This window comes from Anolis sagrei, chromosome 2 (genome assembly GCF_037176765.1).
Source record: "Anolis sagrei isolate rAnoSag1 chromosome 2, rAnoSag1.mat, whole genome shotgun sequence".
Classification (NCBI taxonomy): Eukaryota; Metazoa; Chordata; class Lepidosauria; order Squamata; family Dactyloidae; genus Anolis; species Anolis sagrei.
In genome coordinates, this window is record NC_090022.1 from 78,927,579 (window position 1) to 78,947,815 (window position 20,237).

At 39.9% G+C, this 20,237-nt stretch overlaps 1 protein-coding gene across 1 annotated transcript in view; it reads left to right on the forward strand.

Moving 5' to 3' along the window:
• Positions 1-12,304: 12,304 nt before the first annotated feature.
• The window catches only part of LOC132769018 (ovomucoid-like), a 48,679-nt gene continuing 40,746 nt past the window's right edge, over positions 12,305-20,237 (forward strand). Inside the window, exons 1-4 of the mRNA XM_067464798.1 lie at positions 12,305-12,390; positions 14,152-14,177; positions 16,943-17,079; positions 18,648-18,696. Of these exons, the coding sequence (XP_067320899.1) occupies positions 12,336-12,390; positions 14,152-14,177; positions 16,943-17,079; positions 18,648-18,696 (267 nt within the window). The 5' untranslated portion in view covers positions 12,305-12,335. The remainder of the gene's footprint in view (positions 12,391-14,151; positions 14,178-16,942; positions 17,080-18,647; positions 18,697-20,237) is intronic.

A 20,237-nucleotide genomic window follows, 5' to 3' on the forward strand; every position in this document is an offset into this window, starting at 1 on the left:
ATAACACAACCCACAAGGTACAAACATATCTACTCAAAATGAAAAACAACACAACAACACACTCACAAAACGGCAAAACAACAAAACTCAAAAAACCCCAACGAAACTTAACCAAAATTGCCATGCCTATAACACAACCCACAAGGTACAAACATATCTACTCAAAATGAAAAACAACACAACAACACACTCACAAAACGGCAAAACAACAAAACTAAAAAAAAACAACGAAACTTAACCAAAATTGCCATGCCCATAACACAACCCACAAGGTACAAACATATCTACTCAAAATGAAAAATAACACAACAACACACTCACAAAACGGCAAAACAACAAAACTCAAAAAACCCCAACGAAAATTAACCAAAATTGCCATGCCCATAACACAACCCACAAGGTACAAACATATCTACTCAAAATGAAAAACAACACAACAACACACTCACAAAACGGCAAAACAACTGAGCATGCGCATTGGTGCCCAGCCGCAAGTTCCCTGGCGCGCGCACACAGTTCCCTCTGCGGAAGCCATGCCCACTCCAAGCCCCGCCACGCTGCTTCCCGCACACACACACCCCCGCCGCACGCACACACACAACCCCACGCTCCATCACTCCCCCCGCCGCACACAGACACGCAACCCCACGCTCCATCACTCCCCACCGCCACACACACACGCGCAACCCCACTCCCCCCCGCTGCTGCACACACACACGCAACCCCACGCTCCATCACTCCCCCCGCTGCCGCACACACACACACAACCTCACGCTCCATCACTCACCTGCCCCAATCTTACCTCCTTTTACTTCACGCCACCTCCAAACCCCACCGCACCCCTTCCCGCCCTGTCAAAATCCAGGAAAGACAGGAAGGAAGGAAAGAAGGAAGAAAGAGAAAGGGAGATAAAGAAAAGGGGGAAGGAAGGAAAGTTAGAGAAAGAAGGAAGAAGAAAAGGAAAGAAAAGGAAAGATGGAAGGAAAGAAAAGAGAGACAGCAGAAGAGAAAGAAAAAGGGGGAAGGAAGGAAAGAGGTAGAGAAGGAAGAAATGAGAGACAGAGGGAGGGAAAGAAAAAAGGGGGAAGGAAGGAAGGAGAGAAGGAAAGAAAAAAGGGAATGAAAGAAGGAAAGAGGGAGTGAAGGAAGGGGGAAGATGTAGAGAAAGAGGGAGGGAAGGAAAGAAGGAAAGAGAGAAGGAAGAAAAGAGACCAGAAGAGAAAGAAAAAGGGGGAAGGAAGGAAGGAGAGAAGGAAAGAAAAAAGGGAATGAAGGAAGGAAAGAGGGAGTGAAGGAAGGGGGAAGATGTAGAGAAAGAGGGAGGGAAGGAAAGAAGGAAAGAGAGAAGGAAGGAAAGAGGCCAGAAGAGAAAGAAAAAGGGGGAAGGAAGGAAGGAGAGAAGGAAAGAAAAAAGGGAATGAAGGAAGGAAAGAGGGAGTGAAGGAAGGGGGAAGATGTAGAGAAAGAGGGAGGGAAGGAAAGAAGGAAAGAGAGAAGGAAGGAAAGAGGCCAGAAGAGAAAGAAAAAGGGGGAAGGAAGGAAGGAGAGAAGGAAAGAAAAAAGGGAATGAAAGAAGGAAAGAGGGAGTGAAGGAAGGGGGAAGATGTAGAGAAAGAGGGAGGGAAGGAAAGAAGGAAAGAGAGAAGGAAGAAAAGAGACCAGAAGAGAAAGAAAAAGGGGGAAGGAAGGAAGGAGAGAAGGAAAGAAAAAAGGGAATGAAGGAAGGAAAGAGGGAGTGAAGGAAGGGGGAAGATGTAGAGAAAGAGGGAGGGAAGGAAAGAAGGAAAGAGAGAAGGAAGGAAAGAGGCCAGAAGAGAAAGAAAAAGGGGGAAGGAAGGAGATAGAGAAGGAAGAGGAGAAGGAAAGATGGGAGGGAAAGAAGGAAGGAGGGAAAGAAGGAGAGAAAGAGGGAAGGTTGGTCACAGCAATGCGTGGCGGGTAAAGGTTGTTATTTCTATGATTATTATGATGCTATTATTCCTCTGAGACCCTTTTAGGGGGAATGGGAGAGGTGTCAGGTCCCGGAGGCAATGCATTGCATTATTGTTATTGTTATGATGGTGGTGAAATAAAAGGAAATAAAAAGCGAAAGAAGGAAGCAAACAGGGAGGGAAGAAAGGCAAAGGAAGAAAGGGGGAGGGAATGAAGGAAAGAGAGAAGGATGAAACCAAGTAGTGAAAGAAGGAAAGAAAGAAAGAGGTAGAGAAGGAAGAAAGGAGAGAAAGGGGGAGGAAAAGGGGGAAGGAATAGGTAGGCACCTCTCTTTCATAATAGTCCAGATATCTACCTCAACTTTGATAAGTTTTACTATAGGCCACAGCAACGCGTGGCAGGGCACAGCTAGTTATTATTACAAAGGATGGATGTCCATTTGTTGGGGGTGCTTTGATTGTGTTTTTCCTGCATGACAGAAGGAGGTTGGACTGGATGGCCCCTGGGGTCTTCCACTGAAATACTGTTAAGTTTATGCTTGTTAAAATTGTTCTTCATTTTAAATATTGGGGGGTTTTTTGGGTGGGGGGTTGCACTGTGTAAGTTAGTACACACAAACACTCGCCATCCATTTGCCACTGACTCGGTCCATGCCTGATACACACACACACACACACACAAACACACACACACACTAATATATATATATATATATATATATATATATATATATATATATATATACACATTTATTTGGGGCTCCATGAGAAACTTTTGCTTCAAAAAGTGTTCCATGGCTGAAAAGGTTTGAGAATCCCTGCTGTAAGGACACCTAGCTAAATATTGTTGCAGAGTTCCAAGAAACTGTGAACTGTGCAAAGACGGGGTTATCAATAATAGCTAAGTTTATTGTTATGTCAATTTGTACCCCGAACTGCCTTTACATTCTTAGGGGAATGGGAACAGCTTCACAGAGTTTTAAAAGGAGAATATTCAGTTAGTCCTCAATTGTATAGCCCATTCTTTTCTTCTGGCTACATCTACACTAATAAGTAAATCCAGGGTAATTCTGAAGGAAAAATGCTCCAGGCTGGCTTTGGAGGTGATCACACACAACCTCCCAGACCTTGGGCAAATTGGAGTCCATATGGTCCATATATGGTCCATATGACCAAGACCACATCAGCCCTACTGGACCATCACTTCACCATGTAAGCTCCTGATTGTCACAGGTGCCCCATGTTGGCATTAGCAGATGTGTCAACATAATCAGAAAAAGGAGGGACAATTTTTCCCACATTCTTTGTGCTGACACCACTGTTGATGGCACTCGTGACAGACAGGACCTCACATGAAGCTCTGTGGTCACCTGAGAGAGACAATGGGGGTGACACAGGTTCAATCTGCCCCCCCCCCCTTTTTGTGCTGATAAAGACAGGGGAAAAGGGTAGTGATGGTGCCCCATGTAGACAGCAGACCAATCTGAATCAGCAGACAGCAAACCAATCTGCTCCATGTAGACGGCAGACCAGTCCAGCTATCTATACTATGCTGAAGCAGCAGGGATACTTCAGTTTCAAACAAACTCTGGAATATTCTCCGACTTTTACTAACAAAAATGTTGCTTACTTCTTATCCTCCCATACTAAGGCCTTTCCAAATGATAAATCAGTGTTAATGTGATTTTCACCTTTAAGGAAATAAGACTCTAAAAATGTTTATTGTGGTTGTGCAAATTTTATTTTAGTACTTTTCTGTGTGTTTGCAAAACCTAGGCATCACTCCTAGCCTACCTCTATTACATACAGAGATGCTTACATGAGTGCTCTAAAAGTATATATTCTGACAAAGCCTTCAGTCCAGACAGTGAAGTCCAAGGGCCAGAACAATGTTCTTCTGCATGAAGCAACTCTTTTACCCATAGTTAAGAGTATGACTATGACTACGAGATTGATTATGATTCAAACAAGACGAAGCGGATTTTTAGCTTAATTAGCTGTGTGTTAGTAAGATGTATGTTATAGTCCTAATCTATTGTAATTGTTGTCTTTATGTTCTATGTTCTGTACACCGCCACGAGTCGCCTTCGGGCTGAGAGTGGCGGTTAACAAATGCAAATAATAAATAAATAAATAAATAAATATAACAAAGAAAGCACAATTTGGAAGCCTTAAAGCAACTGAAACACATATGATTGTTGTTGTAGTGCTGTGGAGTCCAAAGTTAGAAAAAGAAGGTGAGCCTTAGGGGTCACTATACATATTATACAGGATCATGGTAATCTCTATGATGCTATAATTCCATTTTATAATCTAATACTCCATTAAAAAGACTGCATGGAGTGTTTATAGCATACTATTCATCTTCCCATGAAAAAATGTCATTGTCCATACAGTTATTTTTTTTCTATCCTTCAATTTACATTTGTATCTCAAAACAAATATTCTCTTAGTTTACACAATACCAGTGATTCATATTGCCAGGTATATTGTGTGTTTAATGGATTTAACTCCGGGTATGTAAATAATCTCTCTTTTGTAAGCTCTATTTATCTATTTGGGCAGAGGTTTGCCTCTCTCTAAGTCCTCTATAATCTTGCACTGACCTTCATAAATCATCTGAACATGGTGGCTCCTCTCCAGCAAATTCATTGGTAGCAAAATCAATAGGGTCAATAAGGTTTATCTCAGGCATGATCTACACTGCCATAATACAGTTCAATGCAGTTAAACTGCATTATGAAACTGCATTATATGGCAATGTAGGTGGGGGCTCAGTCTATTATGTTAGTAGTGTTTAATTGCTTTAAGGAAGGGATTAAACCCCCACTCCACCTCCTGACCCCCTCTCTCCACCCCTACCCCGCTTCCAACAAACCTTTTCCAATCCTTTCAACCCCTTCCTATCCTCCCCCACTACCTCTTTTTTAACCTATTGTGTAACCAAAAACCTAATAAAATTATTTTTTTTTAAAAAAGGAAGGGATAGTTGGACATTTCTTCAGTTTGCATTTTAATGCAAGCTTTATTACTCAACTACAGATCAACTGCACCCAAGAGTATTGAAGGAACTAGCAGAAGTCATTTTGGAACCACTGGCAATCATCCTTGAGAGTTTTTGGAGGATGGGAGAAGCCCCAGAAGATTGGATGTGGTCCCTATCTTCAAGAAGGGAAAAAAGGATGACCCAAACAATTACCGTCCATTCAGCCTCATGTCGATACCAGGCAAGATTCTGGAAAAGATAATTAAGGAAGTGGTCTGCAAACACTTAGAATCAAATGTGGTCATCACTAATAGTCAACTCGGATTTATCAAAAACAAATCATGCCAGTCTGATCTCTTTTTTTGATAAGAGTTACAAGCTGGGTAGATGTAGAGAATGCCGTGGATGTAGTGTATCTGGATTTCAGTAACGCCTTCGACAAGGTCCCCCATGATCTTCTGGCAAATAAATTTGGCTAGGCAAAACTACAGTTAGGTAGATCAGTAATTGGTTAAGTGAATGAACCCAGAGTGTGCTCATCAATGCTTCCTCTTCATCCTGGAAAGAAGCAATGATTAGAGTGTCGCCGGGTTCTGTCCTGGGCCCGGTCCTGTTCAACAACTTTATTAATGACTTAGATCAGGGGTCCTAAAACTAAGGCCCGGGGGCCGGATACGGCCCTCCAAGGTCATTTACCTGGCCCTCACTCAGGGTCAATCTAAGTCTGAAACTACTTGAAAGCACCCAACAACAACAACGACAACAACAATCCTATCTCATCGCCAAAAGCAGGCCCACACTACCCATTGAAATACTAATAAGTTTATATTTGTTAAAAAATTTCTTCATTTTAATTATTGTATTGTTTGAAAGTGTTTTTGCACTACAAATAAGATATGTGCAGTGTGCATAGGAATTAATTCATGTTTTTTCAAATTATAATCAGGCCCTCCTAAAGTTTGAGGGACTGTGACCTGGCCCTCTGTTTAAAAAGTTTGAGGCCCCCTGACTTAGATGAAGGGTTAGAAGGCATGCTCATCAAGTTTGCAGATGACACCAAATTGGGAGGGACAGCCAATACTCCAGAAGACAGAAGCAGAATTCAAAACGATCTTGGTAGACTAGAGAGATGGGTCAAAACCAACAAAATGAAGTTCAACAGGGACAAATGCAAGATATTCCACTTAGGCTGAAAAAAATGAAATGCAAAGATACAAAATGGGGGATGCTTGGCTCAAGAGCAGTATGTGTGAAAAAGATATTGGAGTCCTCATGGACAAGTCATGCAGCAGCAAAAAAAAAAAGCCAATGGGATTTTGGCCTGCATAAATAGGAGTATAGTGTTTAGATGCAGGGAAGTCATGCTACCCCTCTATTCTGTCTTGGTGGTTGTTGTTTGTTATTATTATTATTATTAACTTTATTTGTAGCCCGCTAACATCTCCCGAAGGACTCGGTGCGGCTTACAAGGCCAAGGTTAGACCACACCTGGAATACTGTGTCCAATTCTGGGCACCACAATTGAAGGGAGATATTCACAAGCTGAAATGTGTCCAGAGGAGGTTGACTAAAATGATTAAGGGTCTAGAGAACAAACTCTATGAGAAGCAGCTTAAAGAGCTGGGCATGTTTAGCCTTCAGAATAGAAGGATGAGAGGAAACATGCTGGCCATGTATAAAATATGTGAGGGGAAGTCATAGGGAGGGGGAGCAAGCTTGTTTTCTGCTGCCCTGGAGACTAGAATGCGGAACAATGGCTTCAAACTAGAGAAAAGGAGATTCCATCTGAACATTAGGAAGAACTTCTTGGCTGTGAGAGCTGTTCAACAGTGGAACTCTCTGTCCTGGAGTGAGGTGGAGGCTCCTCCTTTGGAGGCTTTTAAACAGAGACTGGATGACCATCTGTCGACGATTTTCCTGCTTCTTGGCAGAGGGTTGGACTGGATGGCCCACAAGGTCTCTTCCAATTCAATGATTCTATGAGTCTATGATTCAATGTATATTTCTTAAACCATTACACAAGTGAAACACAGTTCTGCAATTTACGTTTTTGCTCTGAACTGTGTAGTGTCATACACCAACAGTATCATGAGTACAAAAATGCATATTGTTAAGGAAATGTTAGAAATATTAAAGAAATCAGAAACTGAGAAAACCCAATGTCCCAGGCATTCACAAGATTGCAATCAATACAGAATGCTGGTGGTTGCAGCAGTACAGTCAGCCTTCCACATGCACTTTTAAGCCAAAAGAATATAAAAACCATATCAACACTGTATGAAGGATGGACATTAGTCATCATTTGTATCAAAGTTCTCCATCTCCACCAACTTCTTTGTAGACTTTTTCAAGCAACATTAGCTCAGCTGGGGGAGCAGGGAGGTTTCTCAAGCTCTCCAAGTGCAAACTCTAAAAACAGTATTATGTTCCAGAAAATGGTCAACCACGGGGGTTTCTGTTCTTCTGTTCCTCATATTGCTAAGGTGTTCTCTTATACATTGGCCCCTCATAGTCAAAATGTGGGCCTAGAGTGCATCCATATACTTTAAAATCCATGTTTTATTCTACTAAAGTTATTGTGCCATTCTTGCTTTGTTCCAATGATACAATGTGACTATCCAAAAGTGTCATATATCTTGGGGGAAATTGGTTGTAATCATTTCAGAAAGGAAATACTGAAGCTGAAAATAGATGTTAAACCGACGGGGCAAAGTAAATGTTCCCATAGAGAGAGAGAGAGAGAGAGAGAGAGAGAGAGAGAGAGTTTGTATGCAGCAATGTATGTATATGGCAGCTTTCTGATTGGCTGCAACTTTCACAGGCCACTGCAACCCCCATGAATGATGGACCTGGACCAAACTTGGCACCCATACCCACACCAATGACTGATCGAGAGCGAAGTTGGCACACAGAACCTCCATGACCTACTTTGCATCCTGGTGCAGGTTCTGGGCTGACAGACCATGGATGATGGGATTTCCAGTACCTTCACTCACTTTCTCAGACCACTGTGGCACATACCAATGACTGATCAAGACCAAACTTGCCATCCAGAGCCCCATGACCCATTCTGCATCCTGGGGCAGTTTGGAGGCGGATAGACCATGGACATTGGGACTTGCATATGGAAGCTGTAGTTCACCTGAAACCACTGAACCCAGCTGACATTGGACATAGACTACACTTTGGAGCACAGGTAAACAATGCTTTTCTCAATTAACTCGAGCACTGCCGGGTCCCCAAGCTAGTATGCAATATATTTGAATATGTTAAAGATCAATGAAGAATTAATGTAACTAAGGCCCCTTCTACACTACCATATAACCCAGATTATCAAAGCAGGTAATCCACATTATCCGTGTTGAATTCATTATCTGAGTCAACACTGCCATATAATCCAGTTCAAAGCAGATACTCTGTATTTTATTTTGCAGTGTAGAAGGGGCCCAAGAAACTCCTCTTCCCATTTCTTGTTGTCACTGATTGCAATTGCAGGATTTAAATTAATTGGGGAGGGGTGTAATATTTTTCAGTCTAGTTTTAAAAGCTAGTTTCCACATGCAACATCATATTACAAAGTAAGGGGTTCTGCCTTTCCTCAAGGGACTTTATAGCCTATTTAATATGTTGGCTAGAACAGAGAATTTATTCATCCTTTATCGTCATGGCTGAGATTATTAGACAACAGGAAGCAAGTGCTAACAGGTACACCCTTGACAAATATCAAAGGTAAATAATTACTTTGCCTTGGAGTCTTCTAAACATCTGAGTTTTATTTGATTCAAGAGGGGTCGAGTATGTCTGAACAACTTCAATGACAGAGTTGTTATACTGCTTATGGCATCACAGATGTCACCAAAGCTTAGCTACTGTACTGTCTAAATGAACCCTTTTATTGTTTTACTGATGACAGATACTTGATTCTTATGCTTACTGGTTCCAGATCAATAGGGTTTATATTCGTATGCTGTTTTATGAAAATGTATGTTGCTTTTATGCGAATGTATGCTGTTTTGTTGCAGCACTACTGTGTATTTTTTGTGAGCCATCCTGAGTCAATGCAGAGAGATGGTGATAGGGTATAAATAAAGTTGTTGTTGTTGTTGTTGTTGTTGTTGTTGTTGTTATTATTATTATTATTATTATTATTATTATTATTATTATTATGCCCTGATCCCTCTTGGTTTGTATTCAATGGCATACAGAGAAGAGAAGGAATTGGGCAAAACCCTATTGAGGGAAATCCAATCCTTCAGTTTTATGACCATCACATGAAGGAAGCGTTGCCCAAACCAAGCAAAAGTGTACTGGCTCCCGTGTTTGGAGGGAAATGTCCAAGGACACTTTCACCCCAGTTGGGGGTGGGGCCTATGCTGGAAGTCACACTAGATCATGTGACAGCAGGCAGGGGGCTCCTTCCCCAAGCAGGCTGAAAGCACCCTAGGATGCTTGATTTAAATGTGCTGAGGTCCTTAGTCTTAGATGTCCAACCTTTGGGGAAAAAAACAACAACAACAGTCATTATTATAACAGAAACCCCAGGGGCCATCCATTCCAACTCCATTCTGCCATGCAGGAAAGACTCAATCAAAGCACCCCCAGCAGATGGCTGGGGGGGGGGGGGGGAGAGAGACTTTTGGCAGCAAGGGAGGCAGGGGAGAGCGAGGAGTGCGAAAGAGGAGGGAAAACTCATGAACCATTTTTGTAGCAGTAATATACAACCACATTCACATTAATGGACAAAATAACATCACTGAAAACCAGATTTACAGTAACTTTTTGGTAAAATGGGCAAATGAGAAAAACTTTGAATGCTTTCCTTTTGTGGCCCAGTTTCTGAGTGAAAACAAGTTGGAAACCAATGCTGATGTGCACAAAAATATTAATATTAATATTAATGAACTTGTGAAATTGGAGTACTTCCCGGATACCAGCAAGGACACTGAGTGTATGCAAAATCCATTTGTCAACTGAAATAACCCTCAAATGCTGAGTGTGGCAGAGCATGAAGATCTTATTGAATTCAATGTGCCACTGCTTTAAAAAAGAAATTTGAATCTTTGCCACTGAATGCCTTTTGCATAGGACTGCTAGACATATACACATCAGTAGTAGGAAAGGCTATTCAAGCTCTGCTCCCCTTCATGTCTACCTATCAGTGTGAATCAGGCTTTTCAGCTTATTATTATGCCAAAAACAAATTTAGGAGTAAGTTAAATATTGTCCCATTATTTATCTGTTAGAATGTAAAGCCCAATTTCAAAACTATTCTAAGCACAAAAACAAAACAATTTATCACATTATGTGTGAATCCAATATTTTCCTATACTAAAATAATTTTGTAGATATATTTAAAATGTTTTTCCTTATTTTCAAGTCTATTCTGTTATACAAAAAACTCACAACCTCATCAGATGGAGAAAAAAATAAGTGGCATGCTACACTTTGCTGTCCCTTTAAGCACGGAGCCCGTGGCCCCCCATTAGACAACGTACTACTATTTCCAGTGAGGCTCTGTGCTTAAAGGGGCAGCAAAGTGGAGCATGCTGCTACTGTGGCAACACAGGACATTTCCTGTGTTGCCTTGGAGCAATGGGAGGAAGCTGGACGGTTGATGTTTTCCCCTGTGGGATCGCCCTGTGGGTAAACCAAGCGATGTGGGGCATAGCGTGACATATTCCCCACACCCCCGACAGCAGATGTCAGATTTGTTACAATGTGTGGCAATTCCAGCAGTCATTGTGAAGAGGTCGTTAGACAATAGGAGTAGATGAAAAGGAAAAAATGTGAGTTTAGAGATGCTTAGTAAAAAAAAAAAAATCAAGGCTAAAGCTAGGGTTCCACAGGGGTAAAATGTTTGGGAACTGCTGCTCTTAGGCACTGCTGTTAACATTTCTGAGACAAGCAACTCTTTCACACAGGCATCTGGAATTGCCACACATTGTGGCGAATCCAGTGACCATCGTCAGGGGTTGTGAAAAATCTGTCGCCCCATGCCCTGCATCAATTTTCCTGCTTCTTGGCACAGGTTTGTACTGGATGGCCCATGAGGTCTCTTCCAACTCTATGATTCTGTGTTTCTAAGCCTGGCTTACCATTAAGCTGATCCCACACAGGGGAGCATCAACCATGTGGCTTCCCCCCCCCCCCCCCCAGTGTCCTGTGTTGCCACCGCAGCAGATGCCTGTTCCATGCTAGTTGACCCACAGAGTCTGCCAGAAGTTTCTCTGCATCATGAGATGGGAGCTGGCGGGCTCCGTGGGTAAACTAGGGCGTATGCTGCTGAAATAAGCCCCATCAGAGGAGGTCAAAGAAGGAAAAGGCAGGAACACAGCAGAAGACTACAATATTGCTGCTATAATTCCTGAAGTTTAAACAGCATGATAAAATGGATCTTGCTCATATGGGGGAGGGGGGTTGTCAGTAAGTTGCATTCTAATCAGTCCATCAGTCCCCCAAACAATTGCTGTTAATCCTCCATTGATCACAGCAGCTGCTTCCTGATAAGTGGAGATGGAGGAACTTTTCAATTTCTTAGGAAAACTAAATGGATATCATGAATACAAAATACAGACAGTCCCCGAGTTACAACCATCTGACTTACAAATGACTTATAGTTACAAATAGGGCGAGACAACAAGTAAAGGAAATATATCCACCAGAATGGGAAATTCCTTCTTCAAAGTGTTATCATGGGGAAAAGGTGTATCCACTGAAGTTTTATAACCAATCTTTTCCCCACAACAAGCCATTTTTTTCAAAATCCAATTATCACAGGGACAGAAATTGAAATGAAATCTTCTGAACAGGATCACAGACAGCAAAACAAAAATTGCAGGCATGTTAACCTTTCCGTTTGTTATCCAAAGCCTATATAGATATAGATATGGATATAGATATAGATATATACACACACATACATAGCTGGACCTACACTTTAAAATTGTACCTGTTCTGACTTACAAACTAATTCAACTTAAGAACAAACCTACCAAACCCATCTTGTTCATACCTTTGGGAATGCCTGTAGTCACAAAAGTTCATATTATGCATTGTAATTTCCCAACAAGATTCCAGCCGTCATGCTGTGAATTTCCTGGGTGGATTATTCTGGATGAATTGTTAGACGTCTTCCAGAACAATAGTTATGCCAGAATCTGTGGTTGGCCAAGCACATTGCAGTTGCTCAAATGTTTTCCTTCTTTTGTGTTTTTCATACTTACTGACAGAAAATTTCAAAATATGGCTTCCTTCAAACCTCAGTAAACATGCCCCATTGTTTGCCATAACAAAAGGCCAGGAGGAAAGGAGGATCTATGGGTTTCTCCTGCATGTTATATATGTGTTTCCAATGTCCCTCCTGTTGGTACTATTCTCTAACCTGAGACTAGCAAAAGACTTGGTTAACTGCCTCCACCATGAAAATCACGGGTACATTTTTTATTCTCTTGCTGACTCTTTGTGTCTCCTCAGGTGAGTATCTTTTAACATATAGCCCAGAAAGTATTTTTTAATGAGAAATGGACAACACAGAAAAATTAAGTCAGTGGGATTTTTTCAGAGAGGGAAATTATTCAGATTTCTCTCATGTTTAGCTTGTGTAAATTTTAAGTTCATTCCATCCCAAATGTAATAACTTTGGGCTTGTAATGAGATGAACTTTGCATCATGGACAAATGTTAGTAGACATTCCGTGGGCTGAAAGAGTTTATTTGCATTAGTGACCTTGTTGGAGAGTATTTACATTTGCCTTGCAGTTTCAGGCTAGGAAAAGATATCAAGTCTAAGAACGAATTCAGGGAATAAAATTTCTCCATTGCTAAGCTGCATGTGAAGTTCTCATAGCTGTTGCAAGAGAGCTAGGTCATGACTGCACACTCTGATTTCCTGTTTGCTTCTGCACTGTAGGCTTTGGAAACTCATCTTCCTTCAGCCTCATGAGGGGGGATGTTACCCCCAAAGAGGTTCCTCATATGTCCAAAGATGGGGAATTTGGAGTGCTGGCCAAGGAACAGCCTAGCTAGAATTTGTTTGGCTATGAGAATATTCTGGACTCAGCCATCTGCTGCATCATTTATCATCAATAAACTCTGGGAGTCCAGGGCCTGTTTTGGTCTGAGAGGGTGTTCCTCTTTTTTTAAAAAAAATATGTTTTTTTATTGTGTCAGAAGGGAGTTGAGGGTACAGTTGTAATGTATTTAAAAACATAAACAAAGTTAAAAACTTGGCATTATACTAAATGTCCTTTGATAAGTAACTGGCCACTTGGAGTGCCTCTGGTGTTGTTGTAAGAAGGTCCTCCACTGTGCATGTGACAGGGCTCAGACTGCATTGTAATAGGTGGTCTGTGGTTTGCTCTTCTCCACACTTGCATGTCGTGGACTCCACTTTGTAGCCCCATTTCTTAAGATTGGTTCTGCATCCCGTGGTGGTACAAAAATGGTAACAACAGAAATAAACAATTCAAAAACAATTTTTAGTACACACTGCCATGTTAAAGTGGTTCTAGAGTGTTGATGTTCTCATACAAACTTAAATATATATGTTCTCAACAAACTTAACTGTATATATTCCTCATACAGTATGTTTCTAGGATGTGTTATTTTAACTTTCCTTACAGCCCCAACTGGGTACTAACTTATTCTTATACTGTAACACATGAAACATAACCTACATAAATCTAAAAAGGAAACAAGTCCAAATATCTGATATATATATATACATAACACAAGTAATCCCAGGTACAATGTCTTTGTTTGGGGGATCCTTCTTTAGTGTGTGTTCATATACATGTAATCTATAACAGTCTTTTGATATGTGGTTGTTTTCTTCTTAAACCCATGATCTGAAAATCTTCTCTTAGTAGACTGCTGTATGTTGTTATGGATATATTGCTGTTGCTTAATCTTAATTACACTTGCTTGGTCCTGCTCCAATTCAAAGCCTTTCCATCCTACTTGTCTTATGCCATTGCACATGCAGAGCTCTATTAGTTCTTTCAAGTTGCAAGTTTATATTTTGTAGGTTTTAAATTACATTGTTTTTAAGGTGATGAGCTGCTTTGGGTCTCAACAAAAAGAGAAAAGTTGGGGTAGTAGTAATAATAACAATAATTCATATGTAAATGTTAAACATTGTAAATATTATTAAAATATCCAAACTCAATGTACAAGATGATTGATGATTGCTGTGATCTCACTGTGTATTTTACATGTCTTTGGTTTTTTTCCCTAGGTGTTGACAGTGATGAAGGAAATCCGGTGAGAGCTTTTGTTTTACATGGTTTTTGGTAGAAGTTGTATCACTGACTTACTTCTCAAATAAATACTTTAAGGGCTCATGCCATATTCCATGGGGCAGTGTCCCGCCTTTATGGCCTCCTCTTTAGTGAACTCCCCATTACTACAAACATTGCTCCTTATGGCCATTACTTCATTACTTCAATATGATGGAAGTGTGAGAGGACAACTCCGAAACAGAGAACTATTTGAAATTTAAATAGGTAGAGTAATGAGATTTGCAGAAGAAGCGTATAGCACTTCATACAAAAAATTGGCATAAATAAATGATAGATCACATAATAATAAGGGTGAAGCAAGTCCTTTACTTGGGCTCCCTGGTGATGCAGTGGGTTAAACCACTGAGCTGCTGAACTTGATGATCAAATTTTTGTTTGTTTGATTATTTAGCTTATTTATATCTCAGGGAACTCAAGACAGGGAGCAAAAGACAACCACTCTGTTTCCCCCCATTTATCCTCAAGAAATACAATGGTTCAAAGAGATAATCATGAATAATAATTATATAATGCTGGATTGTATCCTATGACGATGTTAAACACTGATTGTAGAGATTCAAAGTATCATTGGAAACTGCAAGTAAGACATGTGAAAAGTGCTCTTCCCCTCTGTTTTGACAGCTTTCTCCTTCCAAAAGATAAGAGGATGTCAACGAATTTGTGGAAACATAGATTTTTACAAGTTGAGGAGAGACTTACATAATATAAGGGATTCTTGTATTGAAAAGTTTCAATGAATTGAAATTTAATCTAAAAACAATTCATTTGCTTAGTGAGTCCTTGCCTTCGAATGAAACCTACATCTTTAAATGTGAATTGGTTACTTTTGCACTTGAAGGAGAGGGGAGAGTTCTAATGAACCATGAATTACAAAAATGATGAATAAATTAGTCTGAAAACAAATCAAGCTTAAATTTCCTTTAGAAGCTAAAATAGCTAAATTGAGATTATCATACTTTGGACATGACTCATGGAACAAACAATAATATATAATCACATTGGTGATGGAAATAAGAAACAAAGATGATCACATTAATCAGTTGAGAGACTGGAGGCCCTTCCAGACAGGCCCTATATCCCAGGATCCGATTCTATGTTTTCTGTTTATCCCAGATTATCTGGCAATGTGGACTCATATAATCCAGTTTAAAGCTGAAAACAAGGGATCAGATCCTGAGATATAGGGCCTGTCTGGAAGGAATTGAGGACTCCGTAGCCCTTAGTTTACAAGACCTGAGCAGGGAACCAAAAAAAGAAAATATTTTTAAATGGTACAGAACTCCTGCATAACTTTCACATTTTTTATCAGGGATAAAGTGTAGATGTTGGCATGGTTGTGAACAAAGAGGGATGTTTAACCACATGATATGGCAATGCAATCGAGTGCAAGAATACTGGAGAATGATTGAAGGAGAAATCAATAAAATGTTAAATAGTAGTTGTTAATAGAAATGTACTACATGCAAGGATAACAGGAGTGAAAATAGACAAAAAGAAAAATTGGTTGACAAACTAATAGCATGTGTATAAATTGTTTTAGTGAGGGTTGGAAAGATAAAATAAAATTGACTCTGATGAATTGGTATAAGTATATAGTTAATATGTTAACTGTGGAAATAAAAAAATGCAAAAGGAACCATATAGATAAAATTGAAAAGGTTACAATAATTAAGAGGATGTGGGAACCATCTCGGCTACAAGGCTCTCAAAATACTTCATTAGGAGTAGCTGACAAAACCTTTTTAAGCAAAAGAAGATTTGTAGGGTTGTTTTCGGCAGTTGTTTTCATTTTTGCTGTTAAAGCCTAACCACACCTGCAGACATTCACTATTGTTTAAAGAAAGACAAGGAAGAAGGAACTAATGGAGTGATTTATTTAATCACCTCTTATGGCCTGTGTCAATAGCACAAATCAAAGAGGCACACCAAGGGGACCAGATATTTCACGCTCAACAAAGTATTATATCTGCACCTTCCCCGTTTCCCAGGAATAGAAATAATAATAATAATAACAATAATAATAATAATAATAATTTATTTATATGCCACTTTTCTCCCACAATGGGGACCTAAAGCAGCTTCCAACATTTTAAAATGCAATCCAAAAACAATAGCTGTCAACATATAAAAATAAACATTGTAAACAATCACATAGTGCATAAATAAGCATTAAAAACAATATACAAAACATAATATACACAAATAAGTGAAAGTATAAAGCATCCACATTGTAGAAAAATGATGGTTATTGGGTTGCTGTAGGTTTTTCAGGCTGTATGGCCATGTTCTAGAAGCATTCTCTCCTGACATTTTGCCTGCATCTATGGCAGGCATCCTCAGCCCAAAAAACCTACAGAAACCCAGTGATTCTGGCCATGGAAGCCTTTGACGATACAATGATGATGATGATGATGATCATAGCCTATCACTTGTGGCCAATTATTATCTTCCAAGGGTAGAGTCTTGGTGATGTGTCTGTAAGTGACTGAAGAGACCTATACTGGATCTACATGGTCATTCACAAGAAGGACATCACTTTCCAGATGGAATGCAGTTCCAACAAGAGTTTGTTTGATGTGCCTTCATCTTGGAATATTTCTCCCTTTCACCCTCTATTCTTCAAAATCCATAGCACTATTGGTAACAGCTCACCTTACAACACTTGAGGGCCAGAGCTTTAAAAAAGAAAAAAAAAGATGATAATGCAATGCGATCTTGTTTTTACAGGTTGATTGTGACCGGTACTTAAGACTCATACATTATACTGGTAAAGAATTCATGGCCTGCCCAAATATCTTTCGCCAAGTCTGTGGCACAAATGGAAAAACATATGAAAATGAATGTAAACTCTGTGCACATAACCTGTAAGTATGACAGCTACAGTGACTATTTTCTTCTGAGCAACTAAAGGTGCATCTACACTGAGGCATCAGTGCTATTTAGCAGAGAAGGCTAAGGACCATGTATATTACAACTCCCAGGTGTCAAATGTGGTGTCAAACTGTTTTAATTCTATGTGCAGAACACAGATCTGTTCCCAGTGGCGCAATGGGTTAAACCCTTGTGCTGGCAGAACTGCTGACTGATAGGTCAGCAGTTCAAATCCAGGGAGAGCAGGTTGAGCTCCCTGTGTCAGCTCCAGCTCCCCATGTGGGGACATGAGAAAAGCCTCCCACAAGGATGGTAAAACATCAAAAAACATCCAGTCGTCCCCTGGGCAATGTCCTTGCAGAAAGCCAATTCTCTCACACCAGAAGCGACTTTCAGTTTCTCAAGTCACTCCTGACATGAAAAAAAACTCTCATGGCTTGATGCTATGGAATCCTGTGATTTGTAGTTTGCTGAAGCATCAGTGCTATTTATCAGAGAAGGCTAAGGACCATGTATATTATAGCTCCCCAGCGTCAGATGTGGTGTCAAACTGCTTTAATTCTATGTGCAGAACACAGATCTGTTCTTCCCTTCCTTCACTATTAGGAGAGTTAGGGTGGAGAGTTTTCTCCAAAATTAATTGTTTGGAATTGGAAGACTTGGATATAACTCAAGCAGTTGATTTCTGTGCCTTCCTTTTACAAACAACAAGGTATTTACACTGGCCAACACCCATTTTGATGCCTCAAATGTTAGACCTGTTTCTGGATGTATCTGAATTATTGATTTCAAAAATGGCACTGGTTCTCTTTTTTAAAAAGAGACAGAACATATACCATGTACAAGTCTTCATTTGCTTTCCCATAGAAAATCATGACAATCATATCTAAGAAACTAGAGCTGATGTGGTCTATTCAATGCAATTTTCTGAATTGGTGCACCAAAATAACCACAGGAACATGCCTAAAAATGAAAACACCAAGAATTTTATTTTGTGGGGTGGTGTCATTAATTCTTTTCTCCCAGTAATGAAGACATGCATAATTATAATTGTGATTGAATAGATTACTGTACACCTTTTGAGATATACCTGTAACTTTTAGTTAAATTTTTATTTGTAATGGATTGGTGTGGTTTCACTCATTGGTGGAGGAGGAACATATTACATAGTTCATGAGGTGGTTTATTCTGTCACATTTGTCTTGTTGTTAGTATTGTTGAGATGGTTTTTCAAAGTATCTGGAAATCAAAAATTACTATTGAGAAACTAGAAAGTAAAAAAATACTTTTAAAACATACTTTAAAAGGTAACTGCTGGCCTGGGATCCTTTGAACTGTAATGATGTCCAATTACTTTTTAGTATAATTTATTTAGCTCTGAAAAGACTTGCAGGTCAAATGGCAGGGAGACTGAATGACAGAATGATTAATCAAGGAGAATCCCATATTTGGTAAAAGTTAGGAGGAATATGAGATACCGGCTTCACAGCTTGTCAAAAGAATATAAATGAGCATATACATGTCAAGTTCAATAATTCTGCACTCTTCTCCCTTTTTTCAGGGAATTTGATGACAATGTTAACAAGAAGAATGATGGGAAATGCAAGGAAGTAAGTTCAAACATTTAGGGGACTGAGAATGGAGGTGTAAAATTGTAAAATGTAGTTGTGAAATTAGCATAATGTAAAGACTTCTGCAATCTTTATAGGCCACAATGTAGTTTTTGTGCACAGCTAAGTATGTGCAAGGATTCACCCATCCTTCCTTGACTGCCTTTCTTTCTGTCTTTAAAAGAGATATGTGTCTGTTTCAACAAACATATGGCCTTCCCGTTTGAGGCAGACTATGTTTTAGGTTACTGAAGATTGAGTGTGTGTGTTTGAAGGAGCCTGAAGGATGACTGGATGGCCAACTATACCATAGTTCTGTATGTAGGATTGTTAGCCACCTTGAGTCCCCAGAGGAAGAAAGGTGGGGTATAAAGAAAATAAATAACAACAACAATAACAACTAGCACACTATGTTGTGCCATACAGTGCCCTGGACAATGTGTGTTCATACAGCAATTTCATACAGCATAGTGTGATTGTTGGGATGTTGTAGTCCAATCCTTGCTATGTTAAGTGAGAAAAGCTGTCCTTCCATAGGGATCTGAAGACTTGGATGTTTAAACAAGCCTTAGATAACATCTAGCCCCAATGGTTCACAATTAAATATTCAATAATGCACTTTCATCCCAGGCCCTGTTCCTTAGCTACAATTTGTACTATCCCATTCCCTCGTCTTGTTTACGGTTTAGCTATGTCTTACCGTAGTTGTCACCAGAGGCCATTGGGCATTGTTCTGAGTTTTAAATTATTGTTTTATATGCTCATTTTACTTTATTGTATTTTACTATGTGTTTACTTTATGTTTTGTTTTAGGCACTTTGTGCCATTTCTAAGCCACCCCGAGTCCTTTCGGGGAGATGGAGGTGGGGTATAAGAATAAAGTTGTTATTATTGTTGTTATTATTATTATTATTATTATTATTATTATTATTAACTGAAGGAATGTTCTATCCAATTTTTAAAATGTGAATAAAATACTGTGCCTTGAAAGCCCTGAACAGGCAGCCAGGCCAATGCTGGCATAGGTGAGAAACCCAATGGAGGGCTATAATACAGACTGACCCCCTATTAGTTTACATAATGTTCCATCTGGAGGCCATCCACTAGCAGTAATCATTTATGTGTAGGACATACAGATTGCAGGCATGTAGCCGGGGGGGGGGGGGGCTTGAGGGGTTTCAGCCCCCCCACCCAAATTCTCATGGTGGTCCGCGAGAAGGTCTTACTGGTACATTATTTAAACTGTTGTGTTTATTCATATCGTGATCTGATCACCATGCTCAATATATCCCATATGCATGGGGATATTGGGGTAACGATACAAAAGGTTTGCTAGGGTAAACCCTCTTTCACTCAGACTCAGCCTCCTCCCCTCCCTAATCAAACTCAGCTCCCCCAAATCAAAATCCTGGCTATGGGCCTGTCCAGAGACATTAATTTCATCACCCCTGTCGGTCAGGCCACCTGTATATAAAAGGGGAATGTTGTTATTTCCCTGAGGCAAGACATTTTTTAAAAAAAAAAAACACTGATTTTTAAAA